The sequence below is a fragment of the Rhinatrema bivittatum genome, chromosome 1 (assembly GCF_901001135.1).
Source record: "Rhinatrema bivittatum chromosome 1, aRhiBiv1.1, whole genome shotgun sequence".
NCBI lineage: Eukaryota > Metazoa > Chordata > Amphibia > Gymnophiona > Rhinatrematidae > Rhinatrema > Rhinatrema bivittatum.
In genome coordinates, this window is record NC_042615.1 from 571,653,022 (window position 1) to 571,679,755 (window position 26,734).

At 43.8% G+C, this 26,734-nt stretch overlaps 1 protein-coding gene across 1 annotated transcript in view; it reads right to left on the reverse strand.

The window, feature by feature from the left end:
- The window catches only part of ZNF367 (zinc finger protein 367), a 66,323-nt gene that overhangs the window by 23,262 nt on the left and 16,327 nt on the right, over window positions 1-26,734 (reverse strand). The window contains exon 2 of the mRNA XM_029617755.1: window positions 11,161-11,311. Coding sequence (XP_029473615.1) covers window positions 11,161-11,311 — 151 coding nt within the window. The remainder of the gene's footprint in view (window positions 1-11,160; window positions 11,312-26,734) is intronic.

A 26,734-nucleotide genomic window follows, 5' to 3' on the forward strand; every position in this document is an offset into this window, starting at 1 on the left:
AGGGCTAAATTGTCTTTATCTTCGCATGTATAATCTTGCCTGCATGAATAGACAGTTACATGATTTTATTACGGGTTCCTCCAGGTTCAGGCCGAAAACCAAGCTTGAAAAGTGGCTGGGCACATTTTCACTTAACGATACAGTTCAAGCCCCCCAGGTGAAGGTGCCAGCCTCAATAGGTCAAGCACCCCTTGTACAATCCAGTCGCAAAGCTTGGTGAAAATCCCTTCAAAACGGTCGGCGCTGCTGAGTATATGTGACCACCCCTTATTCCCCCCAGCTCAAGACAGCTCAATATTTCACAAATGGAAGGGTAAGGGGTTAAAATATATATCTTTCAATGTTACTCTCTGACCACGGGTAAACTCTTCTCTTTTAAGGAACTTCAACAGTGCTTTATACACTTAGCAACAGAATATTTCCCCGTACCTCCAACTCCAACACTTTCTCAGAACACACGCTCAAACCTTACAGGTTTCAACACAGTTTCAACTGCTGCACAAAATATTGATGCCTGAAATCACATCTAGACCCTCTATAGCACCGTTTCGCAAAACGTTACAGTCAGTAGCAAATCCAGCCGATCTGGAGACACAGCACACTCGATGGCAGCAGTGGCCAGCCTTTTCTTTAACACTGCACGACTTTCAACACTGCTTTACTGATACACCATCTTGGTCTGAGAATGTTTTACACAGGGAATTACAGTACAAATTCCTACGCCAATTTTATCTCACCACAGACCAGGCATTTAAAGCACACTTGCTCAGCTCTCCAGTCTGCATTAAAGGTAAACAAAGCCCTGGTACTTTTCCTCGTCTTTTTTGGACTCGCCCCACAATACAAACGTTTTGGCAGAGCATTATACAGCAATGCCAGCGGATGCTAACCCAACAAATTCCTGATGATCCTATGCTCTGGTTATTTGGAATCCTTCCCTCTCAGATGCCAGAGGTGACGGGTACATTAATACACTTTGTAAGAAAAGTCAGCACTTAACAACTGGGTCTCAGAATCGACACCGCATTCAGACCACTGGTTTAAATTGTTACTCCAGAAATATACCAAGGAATTTCTTAGTGCTAAGAACTCATCGGCAAAAAAATGGGCTGAGATGCAAAAAATTTGGAAACCGTTTAATGACTGACACCTACAACATAACAAGTACATATTAATCCCACAGGGACATGACAAAGACATGGTTCTTGGAGATATGTCATGAGATGAGGGGGGGGGGGGTGGCAGAGAGGATAAGGGGGAGAGGGATAGTAGGAGGGTACAGCAAGATGGGGATGCCAAGCAACTGATCGATTGTAGCTCACATTTAACAGCAGGCTATGTGACCACTCCTACAATGGTATTGACGGGCATCTGGAGTAGAAACCAGTCTGGAATATGGGAAATGTTGTACTGAATATTTGATATTTTACTGTTAACATATGCTGTTGCCTGTTGTTCAGGCCATTTTGTTGTTTATACAAAACCCAATTAAAAAAAAAAAAAATAGATCAGTGAGGTTGGAAAGTTGAACTTAATATATTTGCATAACAAAACTAATCCATTTGGTGCTATAGAAGTATCTAGTTTTATAATCTTCTGATTATAATTGTACATAGAGTTTTAGAAACATGTTTCAGGTCATTGACCTGAACTGAACTGAGTTTATTAGTAGTGAATGTATTGAACTATTAAGGCTTCCATACTGCATACTTACTTGCTTCCTGTTTGTGCAAGCTGAGTTGCTGCTTGCTTACTTTCGGGCCGATACAGTACAGTGTGCTCCAATGGAGCGCACTGTTAACCCTCTAATGGACGCACGTTTTCAACGCACTAACGTTACCCCTTATTCAGTAAGGGGCCGAAAACGCGCGTCCAACCCCCCAAACCTCATAGCGCCCGCAACATGCAGATGCATGTTGATGGCCCTATTAGGTATTCCCGCGCGATTCAAAAACCAAAATGTGCAGCCAAAAGGTAGGCGCTAATTTCTTCGGGCACCGAGAAAGTGCACAGAAAAGCATGGCGATATTAAGTTGGAGGTCCCGAAAGTAAAAAAAAAATTTTGAAGTTGGCCCGCGGCTGTTGGGTCAAAAACCGGACGCTCAATTTTGCCGGCGTCCGGTTTCCGAGCCTGTGGCTGTCAGCAGGCTCGAGAACCGACGCTGGCAAAATTAAGCGTCGGCTGTCAAACCCGCTGACAGCCGCCGCTCCTTTTGCCTGTTTTTACCGCCGGGCCTAATTTGAGTAGTGAATCGCTCACACAGGAGAGTGGCCTGTGCGCGCACTAGGAGAGTGGGCATTTGCCCGCTCTCCCGCGGACTTTACTGAATCGGCCCGTTTGTTAAGAAAGAAGTGCTATTTTACTGCTCCTACAGTAAACCTGATTTGTTTGGGGTTTTTTGAGACAGCATTCTTTTATTTAAATTTACTTGGTGTACCAGATCTCTCAAACAAAAAATGGGTTAAGGGCTCAGACTATGCAAAAGATAAAGAGAAAACCAGAAAGACAAAAGATTGTATCAGTTTGCTTGGCTGTGGGTTATCCCCAAATAAAAAGCAGATAGCAAGTTGCAGAGAGAAAACCATACATAGGATTTTTGTGAATTGCAGAGATTTGTTCAACAGCATCCTACCTAGAAAAGGCTGAATGCCAGCAATTATCCAACCTAGAGATTTAAGATTCATTTAAAAACTAAGAGCCTTTGGAGAGTCATAGTACCTGATCCATCTGATATAACAGCTACATAGGAAGTAAAAAAAAAAAAAATTATCAAAATGCCAGGACCATAATTATCCAGACATGGTAACTTTTAAACAGCCGTGGGGGGTGAACATGTACATGTGTATGCCAGCTCATGGCAAAGGATGTGGCCATTTTATAACATACATGTGTATATGCAAGCATGGTATAAAATAGGCTGAACATGCATACATACACGCACAATTTTATATAAACGCACGTAAATGCTGCCTCTACCACTTAAGTGGGGGGATTTTATAAGGGACTCGCACAGACGCAATTACCAGTTTCCCCGGTTTGTTCCCCCTAGGCAGAGTCCCTCAAGTCCATGATATAGCTCATAGATGGAAAAACCAACTCTGCAGGGTGGCGGACAGCTTTCCTGAGGACTAACCTCCTGCTGTTCTCGAGAACACCTGTTACAGGTAAGCAGCTCTGCTTTCTCCGAGGACAAGCAGGTTGGTAGTCCCTGCACTTGAATGATTCCTACGCTACAGACAGTCCAAGCAGGACAAAGCAGGAAACTGCACAGTGCTGAAAGCACCACCTCTCTCCTTTTTGCCTGTGAGGCAGCTGACCCACAAGGGGTCTAGGCAGGAAAAGAGTTGGGCTCTACAAAGAGAAAACCATAGAAAATACTGAGACACAAAACCCCAATATGCAAAGAGGTGCCTACAGCAGGGGAGTGATGGAAATGCCAGCAAGAAACATACTCCGCATCACAGAAAACATTACATGCAGGGTTTCGTATCAGGAAACCCTGACGACAGCAGGTCTAGAACCTCCTGGATACAAGAAAAAGTCTTCAGATGTAAACGAGAAAAGAACACTTGGACAAAGACCGCATAGTTTCCTTTAGTGTTCAACTGAAAAACTAACTGGGGCCTGACAGCTCTCCAAAAAGAAACTAAGGTCCACTAACATCTGAAGGACAGAACACATCTGCACAAGTGGGCCCCACGTTTGGCTGATAGGCACAATGGGCAGAAAAACCCAAGCAATGCTCGGAAGAATAATCAGCAACAAATGGCAGGGTCTGTGACAGACCCTACGTGCCAAAGTACCAGATATTGCTGACTATACAGGACAGCGTCAAGAGTGTCAGGGGATGAAAGGCAATCCGTGAATGGGATCGCTAGCCAAAACCCATGAACAGGGAGATAAGTTAGGCCTGAAGCTCACCTACACTGCACCCTGTCAGGGGCAGGGCTATCCATCCTGTCTCAGCAGTTCAGGTGAGCAGGAAAACCCTTTGGACAACCCAGGGACCTGAGAAAAGCTAAAAGGCAATACTGGCCAGAACTTGGTGAAAATAAAGGGGAAAAAGTGCTGTATCTTTCCCTGCCGGTATCCACTGAGATATACTACAAATGCCCTAGCTTTTATTCCCCCCCCTCCCCCCCATTCCAACTGGAAGTCGGTAGGAGCAAAGCACACACGGAGGCAGACCACTGGACTGCAGGGGTAAGAACAAGCCGCTAGGTTGTACATCTCAAACCCAAGCGAATAGCTCACTGCCGATTCCAGTAGGGAGTTACCTACCACTATAGAGCCCTCAGCCTGCTTGGAACAGCTGAAACTGAAAGCGAATCCCCCAGGGAAGGAATCCAGAAACACTCCAAGAGACAGGAAGCTGGGGTGCTGCAAGTGCAAACTCCTGTAGAACAGAATTTCTTCACCGGCTTGGAAACCTTAAGGGTACCAGGGCAGGGTTAGGGCGATCTCGAAAAGAATGCCCACCAGTCTGGCTCAGATATTAATACCTCAGTCGTGATTATATATACTTCCCCCCAAGGAAGCACACAGTCCAGTAAATGCAACAAGCACTGCATAAACCAGGACTCCCCCTGTCTGCTTGCAGGGTTATCCCTAAAAATGAGGAAGTATAGCTTGCAAGCCACAGCAACCGAAGAATAGCACCGCTGTTGCAGGGTCCCTCGTCCCACAACTCTCTCAGCCATGGATATGGTGATAGGTTAAAAGGCATACTTGCCAATCAGATAGACTAGAACCCTGCTCACCAAGGTAGGGTCCTCACAGGCAAGAATGACTGGTGATAGTGGTCCTCCACAAAATATGCCCATTGAGCTCGGCAGGTATCAAAGGTGACTCCTGGACGGGAGAAACCCCTAATCTTCACAGAGGAGCTACCTCGAAGAAGAGACTCCTAGTACGACAGGGAGACCGAATCTGGAATGGCTCCCTTGTGAAATAGACCTGCTGTACCTTAGAACGACCTAAAGACGTGTACTACCACCTGACCGGCTCGTGGATCCCATGAAGAACAGAGAGTGACTGCCAGTCAGGAGCAGTAATATCCCTTCTCCGGGAAACAGAAAATGAGGGACACCCACTGTAAGGGTGGTTAACCAGACATTCAAGGGGAGGAACTCATATCGTATCTCCCCTTCCTGAAGGGACAGGAAAACAATGGGAACTGGGGCCTCCCGATCCTGAAAAACTTTCCAACTCTTCAGGTGAGAGTCGGGTTTCAATCGCTGACGTTTTGAAGTGACCAAATCTACCACTTGCAGCCACCCTCAGATGGGGGTAGGCCACCACGGTAATCAATGGAGGCCCCCCCCCCCCCAGCAAAACAGTCCAATGACTGCCGCTGCTGACCCCCTGTCCTGGCCTACAAGGAGATGCACAGATTCAAAAATCTGAGGCTTCTGTTCGGCGATAAACCTGCAGGGGACAGAGCCCAGGAGCTTCTAACACGGGAGGAGTGGAAAGACATAGCCCTCTTCTAAGGAAGGGTAAGACTCCTGACACCCACTCCCTTAGAGATTCGACCAGGAACACAGTCTTAGGTCAGACCTATGGCTGTGGCAGACAACCTGTTGTGCTCGCCATGAGGGGGAAAAACACACACACACACACACACCCACCCCTGAAAGAAAGTGCCCTCTGTGGTAAAAGCACCCTGTCCAGTACTCATACAGTGGTATCCCACCCTACAGATAGTGGCATGCCTATGAACCCACTCACTGTGCTTGTAGTTAGAATCCCACGGCACAGAACAACCTGTTAAGAGTCTGTGGCTGCGAGCTGCCAAAAAGTAGACACAGAGTGTGTGTGTGTGTGTGTGATGGTACCTCTCTTGCGGGTTCTCCCTAGCACCTTATGTTGAAGAACAGACGAGGAGGCTGATACCTTGACGTGACGATGGCAAAACACTGGCATGGCTGGGCACTGCAAAGACAGAGAGAATGCAGTCTACTAGTGCTTGAGGCGCTTGGGGTAGATGACCCTTGCAGAATCCAACCGCATATGCTGCGCTCCACTGTCACACTAACTCCCAATGGAGTGAAGAGGAACAGTGTGATGACTGTGTCCCTGGTACCAATGGGGCTCTGATTATGGCATATTAGTGGTTGCCATTCTATAGCATCGCCCTCTTGGTACCCCCAGTACCTGATAATGCTCCAAGAGGCTGAACACAGCCCTTGAAATTGCATCAGGAATGGCTCACCACCGTTTCCCTCATGGAACGGCAGCAGTGAAGTCCATGGAGCTAGACGGTGCCCAAAGTATTCCGCGGTAGTGTCCTGTGGCATCTGACTGCATCTACTGGTGCCTACCATGGCGACGGCATCCGTAGAGCCCATAGCGCTCTCTCATTCACCAGTGATGGATCGCATCAATGGCACCAAACGATGCTGCACCCAGGGCATCAAAGGCGCTTGACCGTGTCTTGATCAGTAAGTCGGTATATAGCGCCCCAGGTGCCCATGGATATAAAACAGCCTGGCGGAACCAATAGACCACAGTACCCAAAGGTATCGATAGACCAGCAGTACAGAGGATGCCAGGGGTGCCTGCAAGCAGAGGCTCTGCAGTCCCAACACGGCCTGACACGTCACATCTGTGCCCAAAGGAACCGATGACTGCCATCGACTATTCCCCTCAGCTCACCTATATGTCAGAGGGCGTTGATGCTGCGAGCTTGATGGCATCCCTTGCCAGCAGCTATGGCAAGTACATTGACAGCAACCCTAGCACTTATTAGGCCTCTGATGTCCCCTGATGCCCCTTAAAGATAATCAGCATCCTTGGTGCCCAATAGTCAGTGATGGGACAGCATGATGCCCCTCTGCCAATAAACTTTCCACAAACAAAACTGGCAAAATAAAAAAGAAAGGCAGGAAGAGAGTTGAACCAGACAGAGAAGAGAACTATACAACAGGGCTGAGCCCAAGGCCTCCTTACCCTACCAGATCTCTTTTGCAGCCCGGAAGAGGGCTAAGGCAGCAACCTTCACCTCACACCTGTCCTTTTTTTGAATTTTTGCTTGTCTGCTGTTATTGGTTCTCAGACACTCAACTGAGGGAGGAATCTACTGCTTTCATCACAGGATGTCAAACTGGCCTGTTCAATCCAGGCAAGCCAAGATCCACAAGCATGGATGCATGTCCACCACTTGGTAGAGATAGAGAAAAATTGGCTGGCTGGTGTCTAAGCAGAGCTATATGAGTGTGACGTCAGTAAGTATCTGTTCTCTGTCTTCACCTGCTGGTTGGAATGCAAAAGCCACTGGTGTGGACTGGCTTGCCCGGATGAAGAGGAAGCTAGCATTAAGGCCTGTGCTGGGGCCAGATTTTACTGATCAGTCATCCCAGACTTTGAGGGGCCTTGAAAGGATTCCAGTGAATTAGGCAGCTTGCCATTCTTGTGGGAGAGTATCTGGGGCGTACTTTTATTACTAGTTTGGCAAGAGTGTCATACGGCCAGATCCTGTAGGAATCCAGAACATAAGAACCTAAGAAATTGCCACACTGGGTCAAGACCAAGAGTCCAGCAAGCCCAGCATCCAGTTTCTAAAAGTGGCCAATCCAGGCTACAAGTAAACACTAAGTAGATCCCATGCTATTGATGCCAGTAATAGCAGTGGCTATTCCCTAAGTCAATGTGATTAATAGCAGTTAATGGATCTCTCTTCCAATAACTTATCCAAACCTTTTTTTAAACCCATCTAGACTAATTGCACTAACCACATCCTCTGGCAACAAATTCCAGAGCTTAATGTTCTACTTGTTAACTTCATGGATTACCCCCTAGTCCTATTATCTGAAAGAGTAAAAAAACAGATTCACATTTACCTGTTCTAGACCTCTCAAGATTTTGAACACCTCTATCATATCCCCCCTCAGCCCCCCTCTCTTCTCCAAGCTGAACAACCCTAACCTCTACAGCCTCTCCTCATAGGGGAGCTGTTCCATCCCCTTTATCATTTTAGTCGCCCTTCTCTGTACCTTCTCCATCGCAACTATAGCTTTTTTGCGATATGGTGACCAGAATTGTGCAGTCTCACCATAGAGCAATATAGAGGCATATTTTCTGTTTTATTCATCATTCCCTTCATAATAATTCCTAAAATTCGGTTTGCTTTCTCGACTCCTGAAGCACACTGAGCAGATGATTTCAATGTACTATCCACTATGATGCCTAGGATCATTTTCCTGGGTGGTAGCTCCTAATATGGAACCTAACATCGTGTAACTGCAGCAAGGATTATTTTTCCCTATATGCATCACCTTGCATTTGTTCACATTAATTGTCATCTGCTATTTGGATGCCCAATCTTCCAGTCTCAAGGTCCTCCTGCAATTTCTCACAATCTGCTTGTGATTTAACTGCTCCGAATAATTTTATATCATCTACAAATTTGATTGCCTCACTCATCGTATTCCTTTCCAGATCATTTATAAATATATCGAAAAGCACCGGTCCAAATTCAGATCCCTGAGGCACTTCACTGTTTTTCATTTTTCCACTGAAAAAATTGACCATTTAATCCTACTCTCTGTTTCCTGTCTTTTTAACCAGTTTGTAATCCACGAAAGGACAAATCGCCTCCTATCCCCTGACCTTTTAGTTTTCTTAGAAACCTCTCATAAGGGACTTTGTCAAATGCCTTCTGAAAATCCAAATGCACTACATCTACCGGTTCACCTTTATCCAAATGTTTATTAACCCCTTCAAAAAATGAAGTTGGTGGTGCAGAAGTTAATGCATCCCATACAGCCCCTGTGAAACCTCAGAGGGGCCCAGCAAGGGAGCAACCGAGGCCCCATAATTTAACAAGCTCCGCCATATACTCTGTTGGTTCTGTCTCAGCAGATCCTAACATTCCAAAGAAACTAATTAGGTCCAAGCCTGTGAAGGCATTATTGGACAATGGGTCACAAATCACTATCATCTTCAACCAATGGTATGAAACTCATCTATCCATACATCCAGTAGAGGGATTGGCCATCTAGGGACTGAGTGATTCAAGCTACCCTTATCGAGGCTATATTATTATGGAAATCGAGATCCATGAAGCAAATTATGTTACTTTCTTTCGCTTATATACGATACCTGCCAGGTGTCCTTATAGTGCTGTTTTAACATGTGGATGTTTCCAGCAAGGGGAGGTTCAGAGAGATGCAAGTTAAGAACCGATGCAAAGGAGGTCCTTCCCCACTAAAGGAGATGGGTTTTTGAAGATGGTATAAAGCATGGTTAAATAAGTCATAGGAAGGAGTATAAGTCCTGGCATGTTTAGAGTCTGGACCTGGTCCTGAGGAGTTCAGGTCTTGTTTATCTGAAGATATTCTGATCCTCTGGGGAACATGTGACTTTTTTTCTGGCAAGGGCTAAAAACCAACTGGGAGAAACAGAACCCCTAATCCAGGAGACCACCATCCAGTCCAGGGAAGTCCTACGTTGGTAGCATGGGTTAAGAGAAGTGGTTTCCTGTTCTTCATGGGGCCTAAAGGAGAGAGAGGCCTTATTTGGGACCTGAGAGGGAAAATCTTCATTAGGACTGTACTTAACTGACAAGCCAAAGCAAGCAACTATTTTTGAACTGCTGGACTGTCTTGAAAAGCTGTTCTTTATTTTTGTTGTGTCCGTCGCTGTCCGACGTCTCTGCACCGCCCACCTTACCTCGTTGGCAACTCCCTCCAGGATTGATGGAAGGCTAGCTGCTGCTGCGGAGTCTCCAGGCCGTCCTCCTCCGGCGTTCCCGGACCGGCTCCACGCTGCAAGCCGCCATGTTGACCAGATGCCTAAGGGCGCGCGCGTGGCCCCACCGATGTACCAGCGTTGGCGTGAACCTCAGGGGCGTCCCCCTGAGATGACATCACCAGCTCCAGATATTTAAGGTCTCAGTTTTTGCTAACAAGACGAGTTAGCAAGGGGTTTGCTTCCTCCTGGTCGCTGCGGAAGGGATTCGCTCTCCGCGACCCTAGCTACTCTGCCTCCTCGGACTTCACTAGAGGTACCCACTCCTCAGGGGCCTCGCTCTTTTTCTTTGCAGGTCACAGTCCGGAACCGGTACTCGCTCCTCGAGGGCCCATGTCCCGGACTTGCTCCTGCATACCACTTCTGCTAAGAAGTCATCGCTGCTTAAAACATTGTAAGTTTCCATCTATCTCTCTGAGCTTTCCCTGGGTACAGGTACTCGCTCCTCGAGGACCTAATGTATACCATCTCCTGGGCTGCTTTAAGAGACTATTGTGTGAGTGTTATCATCAAGGACTTGTTCCAGAACTCTGCATATACTGCCTACTCATTGTCTTAGTTTCTCTACAGCTCAGCCACCCTGGGATTGCTGTTCCAATACCTGAGGGTCTACAGCCCAGCCGGGCGCTTCCAGCTCACTACTGCCACCTCTGGTGGTTTACCATATTGTCTAATAAAACAACTAGTGTGTGTCTGTCTCCTACACTAAGCCTGACCAGTGGTCCCTCTCGGGATTTCCCCCGAGGGCATGGTCACCTGCCACTGGTCCAAGGATCCACCCACAACTATTCTAAATAACTACAGATTGCTAATACCAACTTTAACAACAGAGCTTTCTGACAGATTGCTAAATCCCAGCTTTCTCTACACAGCTTTGACAACAGATTGCTAATTTCGTACAGAGAACACATCAGATTGCTATCTCCTCACGTAGATCACAGCAGATTCACATCAATTTTTCCTGAATTTGTGGACCATTTTGCTGATTTCTTTTTACCTTTCTGCTGGACTTTAAAGTTAGATTCTATAATAAATTTTTTGTGTAACACTTAGAGATTCACAGAACTGCAAGCCACATGAAGCTTGAGAGCCTTCTAGTAGAAGCTATCACCCACTGGGTGAATCCTGATCCAGGTCTGCAGCAGGTTTTCCCAACCCTGCAGCACCTGAAGTGACTCCCGGTGAAGAGGGGATTACACTTAGATTTGGTTGCATACACTTTGGACCTGGTCTAACACACTCTGGTCCAAAGTGCACATAACCAAATTAAGTCAAAAGGAAGTTACAGAAATCACTCAGTTTGTGATCAGATGAATCAGAGACCGGGTCTCCAAGTGTTACTGCTCTAGTAAGGCAATACTGCTTGTTCATGTGTTATGAATATCCTGCCTAATCGCTTCAGTACTTACCGGTGTGAGTTCTTTTGTGAGCTTGCAGTGATTTCTCACGTGGAAATACCCTGTTGCAAATGTTACATCGGATTCTGCTAGATGAGTGCTCACCCTCATTTATTAGATCTCGGACGGTATCTGCTCGTGGACGGCCACGTCTGATCCCATCCTGCAAGCATAGTAAAGCAAAACATTGAGTAAAACTGCAAAAAAATTGAAAAAAATTAATAAATAGTACTATCCGCCACAACTGGTGGAATAAAGTCCACAATTCTGCTTGAACACCATAGGTGAATGTCAGCTAAGAAAGAAACCGAGAACGTGTCACCAATCTACTGAGCTACAACTTGAGATTGGTGATGTTAAAGCAAGATAGACATCAGGAAAGAATAGGATAAGAACTGTTTGATAACAAAGCTGTCCTTTATTTTCACAGTTTATTAAACATGCACCTTATTCTTTGTTTGAAGACTCAAAGCAGGTTACAAAACATTTGAGGGCATTTTATAATTGTCAAAGAAATAATCTTCAAAATTACTAGATACTTATTACTTTCTTCCAGCAGCAGAAATGGTAGAAACCAGAAAAAAAAATGTTTTTCTATGTATCCTGTATTTTTCCCTCTCTCTTCACATCCATCTCCACACAATATGGTATGCCCAGGTGAGACATGCTCTTGCTGACCAGAAGAGCTGGAAGAAATTATTTTCTGAGCCTTACCCTCGATGCTCCTCCTTTAGCCAACAGGGTTGCTACAGTACCAACAGCTGTCTTCCCCCATCTCCAGGATTAAACACCCTCTTAAAAGCTGATATTTTATAATGATCATAGACCAGCAAGGTCAATATTTTGCACACTTCCATGGTTCCCATTACAACACTAATCATCATAACCATATCTTTTGATGCAGTGCAATTACTTGCATATAGCTGTCATAATCTAATGATAGCAGAAGGTGTAACTTGCAGGTCACGTGAGCCTAGAGTGGCCAGGAATTCTGTTTTAGGACTGTTCTTTTATTTATATATTTAAGAAACTGCCCTATGTACTCACACACACAATTATCTTACTCTTCAATCTGGCCATACACAAAAAAAAACAAAAAAAAAAAGACAATTTCAAACATAGAACACAAAAGCAGACCTAGAATATTAGAAGAGAGGGGTGCAGATGATATGGTATATTATCCACCAATTTCTCAAGTTCCTTTCCATCCTGGGTCCTCTTCAACTCTCTCCTCACCCCTTTTTTTCCAGCCTTCCTTTTTCTACTTCCCCTCCCATCTTTCCATTCCTCCTCCGATTCCTTTCTAGCATCCCCTCCCAAGTTACTCTCAGTTTCTTGAAGTACAATACTGTCAGAAGATTAATAGAAAGCTAGCAGGACAACGATGTGGCACGTGCTTGTTTCTTGTCCCCTTAGCTGCTCTTTCCCCATAATAGTTGCTTCCTATAATCAGGAAGCAAAGAGATCAGCTGCTGCAGAGACTGGGGATGGACAAAGATCAGCCTTTTTTTAAATATATCCGAAGCAGAAAGCCTGTGAGGGAGTCAGTTGGATCATTAGATGATCGAGGGGTTAAAGGGGCACTTAGAGAAGATAAGGCCTTCGCAGAAAGATTAAATGATTTCTTTGCTTCAGTGTTGAGTAAAGAGTATGTTTGGGAGATACCCGTTGCGGAGAAGGTTTTCATGGGTAATGATTCAGATGGACTAAACCAAATCACGGTGAACCTAGAAGATGTGGTAGGCCTGATTGATAAACTGAAGAGTAGTAAATCACCTGAACCGGATGGTATACACCCCAGAGTTCTGAAGGAACTAAAAAATGAAATTTCAGACCTATTAGTAAAAATGTATAACCTATCATTAAAATCATCCATTGTACCTGAAGACTGGAGGATAGCAAATGTAACCCCAATATTTAAAAAGGGCTCCAGGGGCGATCCAGGAAACTACAGACCGGTTAGCCTGACTTCAGTGCCAGGAAAAAAATAGCGGAAAGTGTTCTAAGCATCAAAATCACAGAATATATAGAACATGGTTTTAATGGAACAAAGTCAGCATGGCTTTACCCAAGGCAAGTCTTGCCTCACAAATCTCTTCACTTTTTTGAAGGAGTTAATAAACATGTGGATAAAGGCGAACCGGTAGATGTAGTGTACTTGGATTTTCAGAAGGCGTTTGATAAAGTTCCTCATGAGAGGCTTCTAGGAAAAGTAAAAAGTCATGGGATAGGTGGCAATATCCTTTCGTGGATTACAAACTGGCTAAAAGGACAGGAAACAGAGAGTAGGATTAAATGGACAATTTTCTCAGTGGAAGAGAGTGGGCAGTGGAGTGCATCAGGGTTCTGTATTGGGACCCTTATTTTTCAATATATTTATAAATGATCTAGAAAGAAATACAATGAGTGAGATCATCAAATTTGCAGATGATACAAAATTGTTCAGAGTAATTAAATCACAAGCAGATTGTGATAAATTGCAGGAAGACCATGTGAGGCTGGAAAATTGGGCAACAAAATGGCAGGTGAAATTTAATGAGGATAAGTGCAAGGTGATGCATATAGGGAAAAATAACCCATGCTAGAGTTACACAATGTTAGGTTCCATATTAGGTGCTACCACCCAAGAAAGATCTAGGCGTCACAGTGGATAACACATTGAAATAGTCTGTTCAGTGTGCTGCGGCAGTCAAAAAAGCAAAGAGAATGTTGGGAATTATTAGGAAGGGAATGATGAATAAAACAGAAAATGTCATAATGCCTCTGTATTGCTCCATGGTGAGACCCTGTGATAAATCTGCTGTTAGACTGCAGAGTTAGCAATCTGTTAAGAATGAGCTTAGTTGACAAGCTAGGAGTAGAAATCTGTTATTATTGGCTCCTAAAGAAGGAGGAGTCAGCAATCTTGTAGTGTCTCAGATATCGTCTTGCTAAGGAGTAGCAATCTGTAATGAATCTGATATAGTTGTGGGTGGATCCCTGGGCAGGTGGCAGATGAGCACGCCCCCGGGAGGATATCCTGAGAGGGACCACCGGCTAGGCTTGCGTATGGAGACAGACACACTAGTTCTTTTATTGAACAGGTTTTTGAAACCACCAGAGGTGGCAGTAGTGAGCTGATATGCCCGGCAGGGCTGTAGTCCCTCAGGTACTGGAACAGCAATCCAGGATGGCTGAGCTGTTGAGAAACTGTAGAAAGTGAGTAGGCAGAGTAGGCAAAGTTCATGAACAGAACTAGATGACAACACTCACATAAGGTCTCAAGGAAGCTCAGGAGCTGGAAAGGTTTAGGCCCTCGAGGAGCGAGTACCTGGTTCCAGGGAAAGCTCTGAGAGAGCGATGGTAACTCACAAATGTTTGTAGCAGCGATAGCTTCCAAGCAGTAGAGAATCTTCAGAGTGTCCAGGAACATGGGCCCTCGAGGAGCAAGTACCAGTTCCTATCTGCAATCTGAAAGTAAAAAAAGACGAGGCCCCCGAGGAGCAGTTACCTCTGGTAAGTCCAAGGAGGCAGAGTAGCTTGGGAAGAGCAGCCGAAGCAATCCCTTTGCTAACTCAGTTAGATAGTGACATAGAGACCTTTAAATATTGGAGTCATCTCAGGGGGACGCCCCTGAGGTTTGCACTCTTGCTGGTACTTCAATCAGAGCGCGCGCCCTAGGTCTTCAGGCAACATGGCGGATCTGCAACATCGAGCCGGTCCGGGGACGCCGAAGGGAGATGGCATGGAGACACTGCGGCAGCCAGCTGTCCATCAGACCCGGAGGGAGTCGCCACAGAGGTAAAGAGGGCAGAATGAGGTCGTCGAGCAGCGACGGTCGCAACAGACCCCACCCTGAATACTGTGTAAAATTCTGATCGCCGCATCTCAAAAAAAGATATAATTGCGATGGAGAAGGTACAGAGAAGGGCGACCAAAATAAGGGGAATGGAACAGGGGGAATGGAAGGGGAATGGAAGGGGAATGGAACAGCTCCCCTATGAGGAAAGGCTAAAGGGGTTAGGACTTTTCAGCTTGGAGAAGAGACGGTTGAGGGGGGGTATCTGATAAAGGTGTTTAAAATCATGAGAGGTCTAGAATGGGTAGATGTGAATCGGTTATTTAGTCTTTCAGATAATAGAAAGACTAGGGGGCACTCCATGAAGTTAGCATGCGGCACATTTAAAATTAATCGGAGAAAGTTCTTCACTCAACACACAATTAAACTCTGGAATTTGTTGTCAGAGGACGTGGTTAGTTCAGTTAGTATAGCTGTGTTTAAAAAAGGATTGGATAAGTTCTTGAAGGAGAAGTCCATTACCTCCTATTAATTAAGTTGACTTAGAAAATACCGTTGCTAGTAATAGCAGTGGCTAACATGAAATAGTTTTTGGGTACTTGCCAGGTTTCTTATGGCCTGGATTGGCCACTGTTGGAAACAGGATGCTGGGCTTGATGGACCCTTGGTCTGACCCAGTATGGCATGTTCTTATGTTCATGGTACGGTGGTTCCTTGTAAGGTAGATTTAGTACTATTTGATGATACTACATCTGTGTCTTGTACGTGTAAAGGTGAATATTTATTACTTAGAAGGGCTTCTTGAATGAGAAAAAAAAATCAATTCTGTGTGGAGAGTCTTAGGAACACCCCCCCCCCCCCCAATCTTTTGGATGTGGCAGAACCAACTTCACTCTTTGAAGCACATGGAGAGCATGGCAAGTCACTCATCTTTCAAATGCAGGAGATCTTTCTTAAATACCAGGGACAGTTATATTCACAGTTTAACTCAAAGCTCGTAAGTGGATTTTGAATAAATGATTAGGGAATGGCGTTTTTTTAGTTTCTTAGTCTGATAGCTCTTAGGTGAGGAGCAATTTGGGAGACGAGATGGGAAGAGGGAGGGTAAGGGTAGGAGATATTGTTCTGGTTCGTTATGTTAAAAACAGCAAACATACTGTCTTGAAATTCAACTATTCTTATGTCGGCAGCAAGGAGAATTAGAAGTCATACTTTGCCGCTGTCAATTTTTCTAGTTGACTTTTATTGCCTATTCCAAGAGATGGATTTGTACAGCATTTTGACTGTTGTATTTTAATATCAATAAACAGATTTAAATATAAACATAGTAGGGTTTTTACTCTGTATTCTGGGAATACGTCAGTGGCCACTCTATAAATGTAACGCCAGTCTTTGAGAAACTTGTGTACAAGTGGTTTCTTACTAGCTACCTTGTCAGGTCAACATCTAGCCAAACTAGAAATATTTAACTAGAACAAGGATTATAGCAAAGAACATTTTCTCCAATGACAAGCAAAACCAACTCCACTAAAAAGTGAAAGACAAAAAGTATGTTTGATAGAGGAGAAAAGCAAGTTTGCTTACCATAAATGGTGTTTTCCGTAGGCAGCAGGATGAATTAGCCATGATCTAATGTGTGACTTCATCTGGAGGCCCTGAATGGAACTGTCTTTCCAAGCTAGAAGAGCTTGGATCTCTACTGAATACAGGTGGGAGTTCCAGTGCTGGCATTGCCTCAGAGTCTCTTCAACATGTCAAAGCTAGCAGCAATATAGTCTCCAGGGAGGAGGGTGGCATCTCATGGCTAATCCCAAGCTGACTGTTGCAGTGCGAGCATTTACTGGTAAGCAACCCAGACTCCATCATAGAGAGCAGATTATCTTCATGGAATAAGGTGCAGCACTGCCTGCCCAAACACAGTCTGAATGTTACTAGGCTAGCCAGGTAGTAATATAGTGTGAAAGCATGTATGACTGATGACCAGGTAGCAGCTTTATAAATATTTTCAATAGGAACCTCTGTGAATTGCGCAATTAAGGAAGCTGTTGTTCTAACTTGATGAGCCCTGACTGAATTGGAGAGATCAAGGCCAACTAAAGCATAGCAATGCTGAATGTAATTCGTAATCCAGTTAGATAAGGTCCTTCTAGTCATCATGGCAATGCCCAAATCTGTTTTAATTGTATGAAATGAACAGCTATGATGTTTTCCAATGAAGATAAGTGTGACACTTATAATAAGCAAGAGCCCTATTGCAGTCTAATGTACGCAGAACTTTCACTGTCATGAGCATGAGGTCAAGGAAAGAAGGTTGGCAGCACAATTCGCCGGTTTATATGGAATGCAGACACCACTTGAGTGCGTTCTGAGTACCACTTTATCATGCAAGAACTGTATGTATGGTAGATAATGCACCACAGCTTGAAATTCACTCACGTGCCATGTGGAAGAGATTGCTACCAGAAAAACAACTTTATAGGTGAGATACTTAAGAGATGCTGATTCTGGAGGCTCAAATAGAAATTGCATTAAGTAGACAAGAACCACACTGAGGTCCCAGGACAATGGTTTGCGAATAGGTGGATGTTCTTTTAAAAAGACTTTCATGAACTTGGAATTGAGTGGATGCTCCAAACAGGTGCCCCATTTTCTGGAGAGTGATAAGCCTCAATAGTGCCAAGGTGCACTCCCACCGATGTTGTCGCAAGGCCAGATTGTGATAAAAAAAATGAAAGTAAGACAACAGATATTTTGACTCACAGGTGACAGGATCTAATGAACAAATGTGTCTTGTGGAAGGTTTCTTTGCTGAAAGCAGTATGTCCTGTATCAGTTCTGGCAAAGATCAAGGCGTTAAAACTGCACGCTCAACATCTAGGCCTTGAGATTGAGAGATCAAAGTGCTGGATGAAGTAGACAGCCCCCCTCCTGAGACAGTAAACTTGAGTTGTCTCTAAGACATATGGGAGGATCTTGTGAACAGATGAATTAGATGATATGTGTACCACACGTGCTCGAGACATGCTGGTGTGATCAGAATCATGGAAGTTTGGTCCTGCATAATCTTCTGACCTGTTCTAGCTACAAGTAGTATAGGAAGAAAAACATAGAAGGACTGTGCCCCAGGACAGCAGAAATGCAACTCGAGTTTCACTTAGCATGTTGGGTAGTAAGGAGCAAAATCTATTTAATTTCTGGTTCTGTCCCGTCATGAATAGATCAATCCAATGTTGACCGCAAAGCTGGGGGATTGCTGTAGTGACTACTTGTGAGGATGGAATACTCTGCTGAGGTGATCCACCAGGGTATTTTCTATGCCGGGTAGGTAGATGGCCCGTATATTGCACAATATGTTTTGAACCAATATTACACAATTTTATTATAACTTATAAAAGCATAAAATCCAAATCTATTAAACACACCACCTACATATGGTTACAATAATTACACCTCATAGTAACACATCACCAGAACCCTCAACAACCAGATTAAGATAAACTAAAATATACAATATTAAATTTCTCTGTACATCTCATTTATATAAATGAATCAATACACAAAAATGTATACATTCCTTTCCCCAAGATGTATTTCACAAGGTTTAATTCTTAGTCCATTTGTAAAGCTCGTGTTTTGTGTATTCTCAACTTGTATTTCATTCAGTCCTGACCAAGGCCTCCATTTATCAGGGGTTTACGATTTCCACAAGGAAAGCATTAGCAACGTATGGAAACAAACAGAATGTTTGTAAAGATTTTGCTTATCCTTTAATTGATTAATAAAAAAATACCCTTATTCTTGACCTCTTGCGCTCAAATGTTTTTCGAATACCGGTATAGATAACTAAATAAATAAATAAATAAAAAATAATCTAGGCCCCTCTACCTTCCTGCCACCGCTTTGCAATCTTTCATCTTCCTCTTTCAGACCCTCCCCATTTTTCTTCTCTTAATGTCTTCTTCATCTCCTCTCCTCACTGCCTCCCATCCCAAGCGTTACTCATGCTTCTCCCTTTTCTCTGTGTCTTTGCCACTACTGGACATACACAGCGCTGTACAATACACATAAAAACCAGTCCCTGTTCTTTGCAGTTTACAACCCTGCTTTAAATCACATCTCAACAAGAATTTAATGATTAGATCCTAAACTATAAACAAATCTATGGTAAAAGCTCACTTGCATGACTAAGAATACTTGCTTCTTTTAAACCGTTTTGGCACACCAAAGTACTAGAATTTCATCCGCACGCACACCATCTTATCATTATCTAAACTTTTTTTTTTTTATACACATTTTCTTCTTCACATCTCACTTACACATCCTGCATATTTTAATTAATACAAATGCCACATTCTGCCATCTCCCTGTTAATTTTTAACACGTTAGTTATTTAGCAAGCATTGTTTGGCAGCAACTTGGCAGCAAAATGCCAATTTTTGCTTGGCTTCTCTTTAAACTGTTGACCACACAGCAGGAAGCCATATTTATAAATAAAAAAAAACAAACAAACAAAAACCCACCTAACATACCATTGTAGCCATCACACACACACTTCATTTTCTGAGGGTGCTTATTAAATATGAATGCTTTTCCAGCCCTGGTTGCAAGCTTAAAAACTAGTACAGCATTCAAAACTGCAATAGCATTCCCCAAATGAAGAAATCCTTTCATAGAAAGAAATGTATGCTTTCAACTGATCAAAAAATATTTAACTCTCACTACAGAATTTACCGGGGGATTTTAGCTGTGTAACAATTAGTGATCAGAAAAATAGCCAAACGTCCCACTTCTATAGGACAATAGAAAAAACACCGTGTTACGGATTTTTTTTATATCATTATCAATGGGCCTCATAAATAGGCATAACGCTCATTACATGTGAGCAAAGATTTTGTAATGCCAAAATTTATAATCATAGGTCCAATAATGATTTTTTCTTCTTCACTTGTGAATTCACCAATAGTGACCCATCAATTGCTACTTATAACGGTAACATATTTCAATTCAGTGTTACTTAGCTTCTTTGTAATTCATAGGAGAAATGCTGTTTTTTTTTCATGAGGCTGAGAATCTTGGGGGCCCTGCCACAGATTTCATATCTGGTTCAAGTCTGGGCTTTGCTTGACCACTTACAGGCTGATGCAATATAGCGTGCTCGACTGAGCACATGGCTTTACAGACGCTTAGATGCGCGTCCAAAACCCCTCATGCAATATGGGGATTAGCACGTCCAAAACACGCATCCAAATCAGCATGAAGCCAAAGCGCTCATCACATGTAAATTCATGTTGATGAGGCTATTAGCTATTACCCCATATGCAAAAAATAAATAAATAAAAGAGTGTGCCCGATGCGCACTTTTTTACTCTCAAAAATTAACACCTGCCCTGGAGCAGGTGTTAATTCTTGAGGGGCCCCAAAAGCAGAAAATGCAAAGTTGCTTACCTGTAACAGGTGTTCTCCTAGGGCAGCAGGATGTTAGTCCTCACACATGGGTGACATCATCAGATGGAGCCTAGCCCGGAAAACGTCTGTCAAAGTTTCTAGAACTTTGACTGCCACACTGAGCATGCCCAGCTTGCCACTATCCATGTGGGTCCCTCTTCAGTCTAATAACAGAATTCTCCAAAAAATAAAATAAAAAATAGCAACGAAACCCAACTCAACAGGGTGGCGGATGGGTTTTGTGAGGACTAACATCCTGCTGTCCTAGGAGAACACCTGTAACAGGTATGCAACTCTGCTTTCTCCTAGGACAAGCAGAATGGAAGTCCTCACACATGGGTGAATCCCTAGCTACAGGCTGCTTCCAACTGTAAGGAGAAGCACTTAACAGGTGCCAACATGCACAACAACTCATGCACAGTTCATGCTGCAACAACTAGGGAGACAGCCTGAATCCAACCCAGGGACTAAGGTAGGCAGAGTTGGGTTTCATGAGTGAAAAAGATTATGGAGGACCGATTGACCAAAACTACTGTCACGTTGACCGTCCTTATCCAGGCAGTAGTGTACGGCAAAAGTGTAGCAAGAACTCCAGGTTGCAGTCCTGCAGATCGCAACCACCAGCACGGCACGCAGGTGGGTAACAGACGCTGCCATGGCACGCCAAGCTACTCCCACCCCTAGAGTGTATCCTTGTTAAATATTTCTTCTAAGAACCTAGGATAATTGATTAATATAGGCCTGAAGTACCAAATCACTCAACTAGCTTATTAATCACTATTAGAAAATGTCCTTTATTCAGTGAAAAATTGTGGTGCTTATATCCCTTCGGTTGTCTGCCATGAATAAGGAGCTCTTAAACATGAAAGAGATGTTATACAAGATTCAAATAACCTCTCCTTCCTTATAGTATCCAGAATCTCTCTCACAACTCGCAGAGAATTCAGAAACCCAGGTAGAACAAGACCTGCAACTCTGAGACACCCAGTTTCCCCAACTTTGAAGCATCCTGAGTATCCACCCCCATTCCTACAGAGAAGTCTGACATCTAGGATTCAGAATCCCAGGAATAATTGGATTACAGTGGGTTCTGGTAAAATAAGGCATGTGATAAAGAGACACTCATTCTCCCTGCTGTTACCCTTACATAATGCATTTTCTGCACTGGAAAATGAAGAAATCCAAGTAACAGAATATGAAATGAGGTCTGAAAGGGAAGTAGTCACCCAATGCACCCACAAACCCTTCAACATGGTCAAATGTCATAAAAGAAAGCTGCTTCTGCTGGGAGATTCAATCAGAGGAACCAATTTGGGAATTCATTTTGATGGGGACACAACCATTAAATGCCTTCCAGGATCCTCAGCTAATAAAAATGCAAACCATGTGGTGAACACAATTATAAAAGAAAGTAAGAACTCTGATATCAATGTTATCATCCATCTGGGGACCAACGACCTTGGTAGAAACGACATCCATAAAGTACAGAAAGAGGGGGAGGAGTAGCCCTTTATGTCAAACAATATACAAGCAACTGAATTGCAAGGGATGTGTGATAGAGAAGAAGCATTGTGGACTGTCCTTAAAAAAAAAAAAAAAAAAAAAAAAAAAAAAGGAAAATGATGCTTCCATTTTTACTAGTATGATCTATAGTCCACCAACTCAAACAGAAGAACTGGACATTGAAGACATCCAAAAGGTGGGAAAGAAGGGCGAAATGTTCCTCGTTGGAGATTTTAATCTGCTGGAAATAGATTGAAGAATCGCTTCTGCGGAATCTGCGAGAAGTAGAGAGATAGTGGATTCCCTTCAAGGGGCTCTGCTCAAACGAATTGTAGTGGAACCCACAAGAGAGGGTGTAATACTTGATCTAGTGGTACCATCATTAGTGGCAATGTCTCTAATGTTCGGGCAGGGGCTCACTTGAGCACCAGTGATCATCCGACGGTGTGGTGTGATTTTGCGAACAGCACACAAAGTCACACAAAGACCCGAGTTTTGAATTTCAAAAATACGGACTTTGTCAAAATGGGGACGTACCTGGAGGAAGAAATGGAAGACTGGGAAAAAATGGGTTAGGTGGAACAACAGTGGGCCAAGTTAAAAGGAGTTATTACAAAAGCAACAAATCTACATGTTAGAAACGTAAACAAGAGTAAGATGAAAAAAGAAACCAATTTGGTTCTCTAAGGAGGTGGCTGAAAAAATAAAGGCAAAAAGAATAGCGTTCAAGAAGTATAATGAATCCCAAAAAAAAGAACACAGGGAAGAATATCTGCAAAACTGAGGGAGACAAAGAAAGAAATAAGGAAAGCAAGAGATCAAGCAGAAGAAAGGATGGCCAATAAGTTAAAGCAAAGAGACAAAACAGTTTTCAGATATATCAGTGAAAGAAGGCAGGTCAGAAATGGTATAGTGAAATTGAAAGGGTTCAAGGAGCAATGTGTAGAGAGTAACAAAGAAATGGCAGAAATATTAAACAAATACTTCAGTTAGGTATTCACTAAAGTATACCATGGGGGAAGGACAGTTGCTGGTTAATAAGACTGTTGATGGGCATGGAGTAGACGAGGAAACTCCATTCACAGAAGAGAATTATGGGAGGAGCTAGGCAAACAAAGTGAATAAGGCATCGGGCCAGATGAGATACACTCCAGGATACTGAGAGACCTCAGAGATGTGCTGGTGGGTCAGCTGAAGGACCTATTCAATAGATTCCTGGAAACAGGAGTGGTGCCATAGGATTGGAGAAGAGCAGTGGTGGTCCCGCTTCACAAGAGTGATAGCAGAGAGGAGGCTGGAAACTACAAACTGGTTAGCCTTACCTCGGTAGTGGGAAAATTAATGGAGACTCTGCTGAAGGAAAGAATAGTGAATTATCTGGAGGGTTGCTGGATCCGTGATAGCATGGATTCACCAGGGGAATGTCCTGTCAGACAAATTGTATTGATTTTTTTTTTTTTGATTGATGACTAGAGAATTGGATTAAGAAAGAATGACTGATGTGATCTACTTGGATTTCAGCAAAGCTTTTGATACAGTCCCATACAGGAGACTTGTGAATAAAATGAGAAGCTTGGGAATGAGTGCCAAGGTGGTGGCATGGATTTCAAACTGGTTGACTGATAGGAGACAGAGAATAATGATAAATAGAACCTACTCTTAAGAGAAAACCATGTTAAGTGAAGTGCCACAGGGTTCAGTTTTAGGACCGGTTCTGTTCAATATTTTTGTGAGCGACATTGCAGAAGGGATAGTGTAGGGAGATATCCCATGTTTTACCACTGAAAGCACCTAAAAGGAATCATAATAGCCAAGGAGGCAGATAGGTATGCTGACAGGCCCCCAAAATACTGTCACAGCTAAAGAAAAGAAACTTTGGCCAGATGATAACTTTAAACAAGCACTAAAGGATATTTATCAAGATCTGCCTGTTTGTAAGAGCCTGTGCAAATAAAACCAAAGTAGAGGGACAATGCAGCCACTTAAGCTCATAAGCAGGAGACACGGACCAGTCAAGGGAACTCCAAAGATCAGAAGGACCCCCACGCTTGGATGAAGGGGGCCACTCTGAAACGGAGACAACGCTGACTCTGGCATACAGCTTAGCATACGTGGCAGGACCCCCTCCCCTGAAGAAATGGAGCAAAAACCCTGTACCCACCACATGATTATGCATATTATGGATATTTATCAGCTGGAAAGTATAAGATGGGGAAAAATAAGGAAAAAAGGGAGGTTGAACCCAAAGGAAAGGAGCAAACCCAAAGCAACCCAGCACCCCCTGCTATCAAGGAGGGAGAAGACTAGGTGTGGCCAGGAGACTGGAGAGAGGGGACGCCCTGATTAGGGTCAAAGAGTGACATGAAGTCTGAGGCGATGAGGAGCAGAGAGCAGCCCAGCAGGTCTGCTAGTACCAGACCCAGAAGCAAATCCCCTTCCTGGATTGCCCACTTTGCCAGTGTCAACCCAGGAAGCAAGCCTTCTCCCCTGCTCACATTCTTCAGACCTCCAGCCAACGACTGCTTCAGAGGTGAACAGAGAGATATCATCTGAGATTGGGACCAGGGGTAAGTAAGTTAGCCATAAGTATTGATATATTAACCAGGCTAAGGTTTATGGCATGTTTGAAACCACCCATGGTACAGAACTTTCTTTAGGGTAAATTGATGCTTAGTGGCCAGAATGTTAGAGACAGGAATTGTTATCTTCTAATGCTAAATCCTGCCAAATCTGATAAAGTCTATTTTTGAGGAGAACATATTGTCTTTTTCCTGAACTTAGGATCATGAAGTAAAGCGGGAGGGCAATTGGAAAGGTCCTGTAGCAGGCAGGTCCCCAGAACCCCTAACTTACTTATAATAGATGGTAAAATGTGTCTATTTGCAGATGATACTAAGATCTGCAATAGAGCAGACATGCCTGAAGGAGTAGAGAGAATGAAAAGGGATTTAAGAAAGCTGGAAGAGTGGTTGAAGATTTGGAAGCTGAGATTCAATGCCAAGAAGTGATGAGTCATGCATCTGGGATGCAGTAACCCAAAAGAGCTCTTTGTGATTGGGGGGGGGGGGGGGGGGGAGGTGAAAAATTGATGTGCACGGACCAAGAGAAGCATCTTGGGGTAACAGTGTCTGGAGATCTGAAGATGTGAAGCAATGTGACAAGGTAATAACTAAAGCCAGAATAATGCTGGGCTGCATAGAAAGAGGAATAACTAGTGAGAAAATGGAGGTAATAATGCCCTCATACAGGTCCTTGGTAAGGCCTCACTTGGAGTACAGTGTTCAATTCTGGAATCCATATCTCAAGAGGGACAAAGTAAGGATGGAGGCAGTCCAGAGAAGAGCGACCAAAATGAAGTGTGGTCTGCATGAGAAGAGGCTAAAGGATCTGAATATGCATACCCTGGAAGAGAGGAGGTGCAGGGGAGATATGATAAAGAATTTCAGATACCTGAAAGGTTTTAGTGATGCACATTTGATAAAATATTTTCTGTCTGAAAGACATCAGTAGAACTAGCGGTCACAAAATGAAACTCTAGAGAGGACAACTCAGGATCAATGTCAGGAAATATTTCTTCACTAAGGGTAGTGGATGCCTGAAAGTCCTTCCGAAGGAGGTGGTGAAGACAAACTGTGAAAGTATTCAAAAGGGCATGGGATAACACTGTGGATCCCTAAAGGCTAGAGAATGTAAATGAAGAAAATGGAGGTAACTTGCTGGTGCAGCAGTTTCTACGCTTAACCAATAAGCCTTCATACTTTAGATACATCTCCATCATGGCTCTCTGCTTAAATGGCAAGGAGAAAAGGGGAATGGATTCTAAAAGCAACCAACAAGAGCCCAAACTTTTATGGTCTAGGAAACCAATAAGCATGGGGGTAACCTTCATGGCACAACAGATACTATCATAAGGGACAAACTGGATAGACCATTTGGTCCTTTTCAGATGTCATTTCTAGGTTTCTATGTAGTGGCTGAAAAGTCAGACCCACCAAGAAATTCAGGAGCATATTAAGGTCCCACAGAGGCACCAGCATTTACAAGGGAGGACCAAGATGCTTAAACTCCCTTGAAAAACTGGGACACGTTGGATAGGAAGACAAGGGCCCACCATTGACTTGCTCCGTATAACAAGCGAGGGCTGTCACTTGAACCTTCAAGGTGTTAAGTGCCAAACCTTTATGCAATTATCCCTGTAAAAATACCCAAATCAACGGAATATCCACTTTGAGAGGCTGAGAACCTCACTCTGTACACCAGACCTCGAAAATTCTCCAAACTCTCACATAGGCCAGAGAAATACAAAATGTCCTGGCCTGAAGTAAAGTAGAAATCACAACAAGTGAATAACCATGCTTCAACAGCCTAGCCCTCTCAAGGGCCAAACAGTAAAACAAAAATCAACCCAGATTTTCATGAAGAATGGGTCCCTGCTGCAACAGATCCTTCCGAGGAAGCAGTCTGAGAGGACTACCCACTAGCAATCTCTGCAGATCAGCACCATTCCAGAACCACCAAATGTACAGTGCCAACCTCACTCACCACCTTCTGATCGATCCATTCTAGCAGAGACCAGGGTGGGAAGTCATACAGCAGACTGCCATGAGGCCACACCTGAACAAGAGCATCGATGCCCAGCGCATTTGGATCTCATCTGAGACTGAAAAACCACGAAACTTTCACGTTGTCAGAAGTTGCTAGCAAGTCTAGGTCAGGCAGCCCCAGCGCGCCCCTATGAGCTGAAATACATCATCCACTAACTCCCATTCTCCTGGGTCCAAATTCTTCCTGCTGAGAAAGTTGGCTCGTACATTGTACTTTCCAGCAATGTGGGAGTCGGATGTGTCTAGATGTTCCTCT